Consider the following 8,648-nt stretch of genomic DNA (forward strand, 5'->3'; position numbering starts at 1 on the left):
GTTATGAGTTATGTTACTTTTGCATTAGTTTTTCTGACCTGGCTGAGGCTTGATCTCCTTCAGAACTTGCAGGGTTTTTTCTTTTAGTTTTTTTAAAAAGAGGAGCTCCGCTATTAAAAAAAAATATGAAAAATGAATGTATCCTCTTTTGACAACTTCCTGACCCAGACCCCAGAGCTCTACATGCCGTTGATACAGATTACTCAATGTATAAAAGCATGTATTAAAGCAATGCGTTTGCTACTTTAGCACTTTTCTTATTAAAAAGTAAAATCACTGTAAATTCAGATAATTCTCTTCTTTTCTTCCGTGTTCAAAATAAAGAGAATATTTCCATCGCAGAAATGTAAGGCTCTGCCATCCTCATTTCTGTCTGTTCCTGCATTCTTTAACTGTGTGTGGGATTTAACGTGACTACGATCATTTTTATTCAGCAATTTTTTAAAAAGTGAATACGGAAAAGTAACTCGTGTTACGTTTTTTTTTTAAGTAACACAGATATTATTGCTTAATTTTGAAAAGTAATGTTACTTAGGAAAGTAATATTTTTACGCAATTTTGCGCAAATTAATGAGAAGTTCAAAGTAGAATTTTCCACAGAGGAAGCGACATCATTTGGAGCAAGTAACTATGGCTTTTTATAACTGATTTAACAGCGTTGACCAGACTGTAGGGACAGACACAAAATTGATTTTTTTTATATCTGAAATTACAAATAGAGAAAATACATATTTCATGCAAATGTTTAACTTAGTAAACACAAAAAAAATGAAAATTAGACTTATTTTAATTGAAGCTGAATGTAAGATTCAGGTGGTGGAGACAGTCAAAAGTATATAGTGGGAATCTGTTACATTTTCAAGACAAAGTGTAGCTAAATACACATTACATTTTTTTTAAGATAACTAATAATAGATAATTTGTTATTCTAAACCATTTTATTAAAGCTTAGCTTGGAGATTAAAAATGTACCCACAATTCCCACTTAAATCACCCTTGGCACAAACCAAAGTAAAAAAAACACACACACACACACACACACACACACACACACACAATGTTTCTTTACGTAGACGCAGTGCTGGTTCTTTAATGAGGTGACTTCCATTAAAACATGAGGATAAAGCTTAAAACAGTCAATGCAGTTTAAGGTTTGCATCCACATTTTGATAATGAGAAAAATATCACAAACACAAAATAATTTAGTCTTTCATCAAACATTTCTGAACATTTCTTAAATGATCATTTGTGCAGAATAAATAAAGTAATATGTTAATAAATACCACATAACAAAGACACATTCAACCATATAACACTGGTAACAGTAAACTTCACTTTCATGAATGCAAATCAGCATAGAGAAAAGCATTTAGCTGGGTAAATATATGGAGGACACAACATCTATCTTAAGCATAAGATGTATAAATAATTTGACTTTAGTACTACATAGATAAAAATGTCACTTGTGCCCAAGCTGCCATGGCAAAGGCACCGATACATACTGTATTTCTCTGTGAATCTGAGCAGGTCATGAGATCTTTAGAGCTGCAGGAACTAAATTACACAAACTATATTACATGTGCTAGTTTTCCACAAACTTACACAAAAATTATTATGCTCATAAATAAATATGAAGATAATCTTAATATTATTTTGGCTTGCCACATAAATATTGGTGGAAGAAACAACATGAAATGATTAAATCAAAACTAGCAACAGAGGAAAACAAAAGTTGGATTGTCATCAACAAACAACAACTGACCTTTGCATGTGGTGGGCTGAAGATATACAAAATAAAGATAGACGATGAAATGAAAACCATAGAAACCAAGAACTCAACACTGAAAAAAATATGAACCCATACATGATCTGGAAAGATGACCTGAAACACGGCCTCAAAATATTTGAGAAACTGTGAATTTGGAATCAAAATGGATGTTGTTCATTAGGTTTTTTGAGCCAACCTAATTTACAACAGGGCATGTGTGTGTGTGTGTGTGTGTGTGTGTGTAAACAGCCTATGTGTGAATTATTGCATGTGTTTGCGAGTGTGAGATTACAAAACTGATCTAACTGTGATTATTTTGGCTGCTGATCACATTTCCGCCTGGAGGAGCAATATGTATCGAGTCCAGGATTGGCCGCAACACCTGACCAAATGGCCTGAGAGAGAAAGAGAGAGCATGAAGTACTGCGAAAACTGTGAAAATCGCACAGATTTTCTTACATAAATTTTCAGCATTGGAAATGTGATAGTTGAAAACATCACAGTTATACAATCAATAAGAGATGAAGCTCACAAAAACATGCTCGAGGTCATGTTTAACTACAAAGTCAAAACAACGATTGTCATTAAGAAAATGGTACTTATTTTTAGGACTAAATAGTTTACCCAAAAAACAAACTTTTATTATTTTTCAAGATCCAACAATTCTGTGAAGAAAATATATAGGTTTATATAAAGCGAAGAGTTGCATTGGATGTGACAATTGTATAGAAAAACTGTAAATATATACAGTTAGGTCCATAAATATTTGGAGACTGACACAATTCTAACATTTTTGGCTCTATACACAAACACAATCAATTTGAAATGAAACGAACAAAATGGGTTCTTACTGCAGCTTTAATTACATCCAACAGCAGCTTTATAGACATCCAAATCAGGTGACTGCTGTAGGAATTACAACAGTTTGCAAGATTTCCGCTATTCATTCTTCCATTGCGGGACGGCACACCAAAATTCATCCCGCCACGGCTACATTACAGCTTCTCATTCAAAACATTCAGTAGTTTTTTTGTCTTTTTTTTAATAGTGGGTTACAATCACACCAAAACGCATTAAAAGGTAAGTGAATTATAACAGAGTCAACTTTTCTGTAATTGTAGTAGTGCTGTGCGTTTTTGTTTAACTCTTTAAGGTGACATACTGACTGACTAACTGATAGGTGCGTGATGCCAGCAAACATGACGTACCTTTCAGTAAAAATGAACACAGTTTCTATAATTATACTTTATAGATAAAGGTCTATGGCTCTACATACAACAAACAAAGACTTTATATTGCTGTTTTCTTGAGTTTATAGTCGTTTCACTTTACTTCAGGACTCATTAATGCTGCTCTGTAGGTCTATTGGAGACATGTTGGAGACACACTCGTTACATAAACATACTAAATTGCACTTCAGCAGCGTTTATTTGAGAGCGCACGAGAAAATTTGCACTCGAGCAGCGTATATTTTAAGGCGTGCAAGAAGTTTTATGTACGAACCGAGGAAATTGGCAAGAAAGCAAAGAGATTTGCACGCTTGTATTACATGAATGCGATTTCGACTTGTACTGCGCTCACGACATTTGTCATTAAAATAACGCCATAGGTAGTTGGTAGATCTGTGCAAAAGGCCTGCCGCCACAGCTGGAGAAAATCCTAAAGGAAACGCTGAGCATATGTGATTGCACTTGTTAAGGGTCCAAAAGAAATTGGACAGAATAATAATCATAAATCAAACTTTCACTTTTTAATACTTGCAAATCCTTTGCAGTCAATTACAGCTTAAAGCCTGGAACGCATAGACATCACCATATGCTGTGTTTTATCCGTGGTGGTGCTCTGCCAGGCCTCTAAAACAACTGTCTTCAGTTCCAGCATCAGTTTTTTTTTTTTTTTTTACCTCACACTTCTGACTTATAAAGTTGCATTTTGCAAGAACAAAATTCTCCTAATTCTGGCTTATTAAATCTATTTAACACGCAAATATTGTGTTATTGTCAATTCTGAGGGGAAAAAGCCAGACCTTGTGGTGGTATAAATTCTGAGCCAAGGGGAAAAGACAGAAAAACAAGCCTTTTTTTTTTTTTTTTGGTATATATCTCAGACTTGCAATAGTAAATTCAGAATTTTGAAATATAAAATATTAATATTATTCTTTTTCTAGTCGCAATGGCTTTTTCACCTGGGTTTTTTTTTTTAACTAGGTGCATGTACATTTTGAATGTTTAAAAAAACTATGATTAGCCTATACAGTAAATACACAACTATATAAATATATAGAATTGTAAGTTACATATAGATGTGTATATATAATAATTAGATCTAGATATATGTACAACTATTAAATATATATTAAAAACTACAAATACACATTTAAATTTCAATTAAATACACATGCATTTAAATTCAATGACAACCTGTTAGGTTCCAAGCGCCCTCTTGGAAATGCTTCTTTTATTTACATTTTTAGTTGTTGTTCTAAGTTGTGCGCATTTTGAGATTGTATAGTATATAGTGCTCAACATATATAAGTACACCCCTCACAAATCTCTTTTAAATTTTTATTTTTAATAGGAAGCTATACAACATTATATTTGTGCATATACAGTTGAAGTCAGAATTATAAGCCCCCCTTTGAAGTTTTTTTCAAATATTTCCCAAATGATGTTTAACAGAGCAAGCAAATTTTCACAGCATGTCTGATCATATTTTTTCTGCTGGAGAAAATCTTATTTGTTTTATTTCGGCTAGAATAAAAGCAGTTTTTAATTTTTTAAAAAACATTTTAAGGTCAAAATTATTAGCCCCTTTAAGCTATTTTTTTTCAGTAGTCTAAAGAACCATCTTTATACAATAACTTGCCTAATTACCCTAACCAGCCTAGTTAACCTAACTAACCTAGTTAAGCCCTTAAATGTCTTTTTAAGCTTTATAGAAGTGTCTTGAAGAATATCTAGTCAAATATTATTTACTGTCATCATGGCAAAGATAAAATAAATCAGTTATTAGAAATAAGTTATTAAAACTATTATGTTTAGAAATGTGTTGAAAAAAATCTCCGTTAAACAGAAATTGGGGGAAAAAATAAACAGGGGGGTAATAATTCTGGCTTCAACTGTACATTAAATTAGTCAGTACTGAAGCCAAATCTGGAGCTTATCTAACCAAAAATCTTGCGATAACGGTCCTAAAACTAGTACACCCAAATTTATATGTTAGAGAAAATATTAAATACAAATTTAAAAAAGAAAAATTTTGTAGAAATTTTGTAGGTTGTAATTTTTTATATATATATATTTTTTTTTTTTGCAATATTTTGCTTGAATTAAAGTGTATTATCTTTCAATTTCTAAATATGTTTGGTGACTAAAACATTATTTTAATAAATATATCTGTTTAATAAATATGTTTTGTCTAAATGCACCAAAATACATTGCCTATATTCACTGACAAATTGATAAAAATATTCACCTTCAAAATGGGGTGTACTCAATTATACTGAGCCCTGCATATAGAACTTTTCTGTTTTATAAATAACAAACCTCACCCCAAGTCATTAAAAACCTATATACAGTTTACCAAATAAGACAAATAAACACTTTTCTTTTAATTAATACAATTCATTCTTTTTTTAATTTATGACAGGTGTCAGTCAAACTATTTTCACATAAGCTATTTTTTAAGAGTAGCTTCTTACCAGAAGCACACACTAGTGCAATTCATCTGTTGTTGTGATCAACTGCATTTAATCCAAATTTAACTGAATCCGCTGGCATGGAAAGCATTTTAAAGAAGAACGGCTGACTTTTGTTGTTTATTTTCCAATGTTAATGAAAGTAAATCTGAAAAAGTGTAAAGGGAGGGGTTGGGGGCAAAACAAGTTCCTGACAGTTATAAGCAGGTGCATGTCTCGATATTTTTGCATGTGACATGAAAAAACAAACCCATATTAAGTTTAATATCAGTTTGTTTTATTATCAATTTTCTTACCCATACCTCATTCCCTTTAACTTCATGCACCCCTCATATAGAAGAAAATACATTAACAACACGTTCAGTAATTGTGGTTTTACATTTTTGAACTATTTGTGCGCTAAAACATGTATTGACAACCGATATTAGCTGCAGTCTGCAACACTTTCATTTGTTTTCCACTACTGGAAATTTTAATCATCATTCCACTACTTCATTTTTAATCATTTCCAGAATGCATTCAAACACTGCTATTTTTAAATACGCACTACTCCATACTAATACTTGTTGAACAATATTTCTCCTGTTTATCAAGAAGACATTTACTAGCATGTATGTAATCAAGTGTTTAGCATACTCACGTGGAGAGCACTTCAGAGGGCAGATCGGTGATATAGGAGGGTATTTTATTGCCAGTGAGAAACTGGGCCACCTCATTAGTGAACGTGTTACAGTTGTGTTCAAACAATCTATACTTGTCACCACTGCAGAGAAACAGGGAAACAAGGACTTACAAAAATCTGCTTGTAATGTTTTATTTGCATTTGTAAGGAACTAAACTGGAAGAAATTATTATATTTTCAATAAAACTATCAAAGTACCAAAGTCACACTAACCTGTATGTTGTCTCTCCAAGTGAGGATAGATAATCCATAAAGATCTCTTCCGTCACTTCTGTATTTCCTAGCTCCACCACTGTGTCTGGAGGTCCAAGCATCGTCCCGCCCTGAAACACAGACAGACACACTGGTACATACTGTCCTTGGACTTGCCCTAGAACAAAAGCACCTCTTAAAGGGATAGTTCACCCAAATTTTAACATTCTGTAATCTATTATTCACTCTTTACTTGTTTCAAACATTTATGATTTTCATTCTACTGTTTAACACACTAGATCCCTGAAACCACTGACTTCCATATTTGCATTTCCTATGAAAGTCAGTGGCTATAAATTTCCGCATTCTTCAGAGTATCTTCTTTTGTGTTCAACAAAATAAATAAACTCATAAACGTTTGGAACCACCTGAGAGTGAGTAAATAGTGAGTAATTTTAAAGGTCAACTGTGCCTTTAAGAACAATTTTATTCCAATGTCTTTTAAGCTTAAGCTCCTATCCAAAAATAAATGGGCAAATATAAGTGTTAAGATGTGCTGTTCAAAGCTCCACGTGATGAACATGTAAATTGAGGGAGCGCAGCACATTATATAGTACATTGAGTATGTTTTGGGTTAACATTTTAAAGTTCTAAGTTCTATATTAAATCATCTGTACTAAATGTGTTATTGCAATGTGTTGTGATCTTACCGGTGGGCAACTAGAGATCCCAGCACCACCATAGAAGAATTCCTCACCATAGACTACTATAGACGTGTGCCTGCGTTTACATAATCATACAGGAAATGCTTACAGTTACATAACTAGATATGATATATTATACTTTGCTGCATAAAGGATTGTAATAATAATATATTACAGAGAGGTGATTCACAAACTTACCAAATCCCATCAAGCTGCTTTCCTGAAAGAGAAAATATGTTTTAAAATCCAAGAAGTGATGTTGGTTACATTGTATATTTTTTTAATAAGTCATCATTTTGTTTTATTCATATTATGTAAATAAAATATCAGGACTGTTGTGGTCTGAATCACTTAAGGAGTTAAAGTACTTTTACTCTTTTGAACATTCATGAGGGCTAAACTAGTGGTCCAGCACGTGACATCTCATTGCAATGAAGAACATCGTGTTCTTGGACAGTTTGTTTTCTTACAGATGATTATAGATAAGTAAATGGGTAGGACTCGATGCGAATACAGATCTAAAGGCTGTTTGGTTAAGAATAAATGTTGATAAAATGTTTTAAACAAGTCAGTTGTACTGAAACGGTAAACGAGTTTTATAAATCCTAGTACGCTGAATCGTCTCTTAAATATTCATGATGACATCCTTATCCATTGGACGACAACAACGCGACGTCATATTACCTCATTAATAATCAAGCAATAGATTCGCCATTGGACAGTTGCAAAATAAACGTTGGATTTACCTAATTAATATTCAGTAGTCTGGAATTTTCATTGGAAGGTTTACCAGGGAGCGACACTACGATGGTAGTCATATAAATAAGATAGCGCTTCTTCGAGAATTGCAAATCTAGCGGCCCTCACCGGTGTAACGGGTTAGTAAAGACTAACTGCTGCACTCACCCAGCATTATCGGGCTGAGCTGTCGTGCCATTCCTCTCGACAGGTCATAAATGAAGAGCTGAACTCCAAACGTCGAGTCGTGTTGGTCCATGTTAAAGTGATGCTGGTGTCTGAATGCGGCTGACTAACGTTAGCCTTGTCTGCGGTAACGTTATCTACAGCTCCCGCGGCCTCAAGATCCTCAAATAATCACGACGCTCTATGAATCTAAGTTTTAAAATGTCTGAAATGTTGTATCTGTGTGAGACGTTCGGACAATCTACGGCATTCGGAGGGTTTAAGAATAAAAAAGACGCTAAAGCTACTTTAAAAGGATGGGAAGATGAATAGGCTAGCTTTCCTTCCAAGCCGCCTATGAAGAAGAAGCGTATTAATTCAACGGCACGACAGCGCCATCTATCGTATGTGCAGACAATTACCTCACGACACGCTCTTTACAAACTACATGCCCACGACAAACAACAATGTCATATCAATGGACTTAATCTACACAACCGTTAGCTGGAGCTTTTATCGTCACATACCATTCATTATTTTGCCTTTCATCCATATATGTTTCAAAAAGCTACCAATGAAGAGAATGTAAATCATTATATATATATATAGAGAGAGAGAGAGAGAGAGAGAGATTATCAAAAGCCTTTAGATGGAACTAGCATTTACTATTTTTATAAAATGTTTTTGACTCTAGAAGCGATA

At 33.6% G+C, this 8,648-nt stretch overlaps 1 protein-coding gene across 1 annotated transcript; it reads right to left on the bottom strand.

Moving 5' to 3' along the window:
• Positions 1-1,060: 1,060 nt before the first annotated feature.
• desi1a (desumoylating isopeptidase 1a) lies at positions 1,061-8,316 on the bottom strand. The gene is made up of 6 exons (XM_056453442.1): positions 7,950-8,316; positions 7,242-7,263; positions 7,050-7,119; positions 6,361-6,470; positions 6,106-6,228; positions 1,061-2,163 (listed from the first exon to the last, which is right to left on the bottom strand). Exons 1-6 carry the CDS (start codon positions 8,038-8,040, stop codon positions 2,070-2,072), a joined length of 510 nt encoding a protein of 169 aa, XP_056309417.1. The 5' UTR covers positions 8,041-8,316; the 3' UTR covers positions 1,061-2,069.
• Between the last annotated feature and the right edge of the window lie 332 nt (positions 8,317-8,648).

This window comes from Danio aesculapii, chromosome 3, assembly GCF_903798145.1.
Source record: "Danio aesculapii chromosome 3, fDanAes4.1, whole genome shotgun sequence".
NCBI classification, from domain to species: domain Eukaryota; kingdom Metazoa; phylum Chordata; class Actinopteri; order Cypriniformes; family Danionidae; genus Danio; species Danio aesculapii.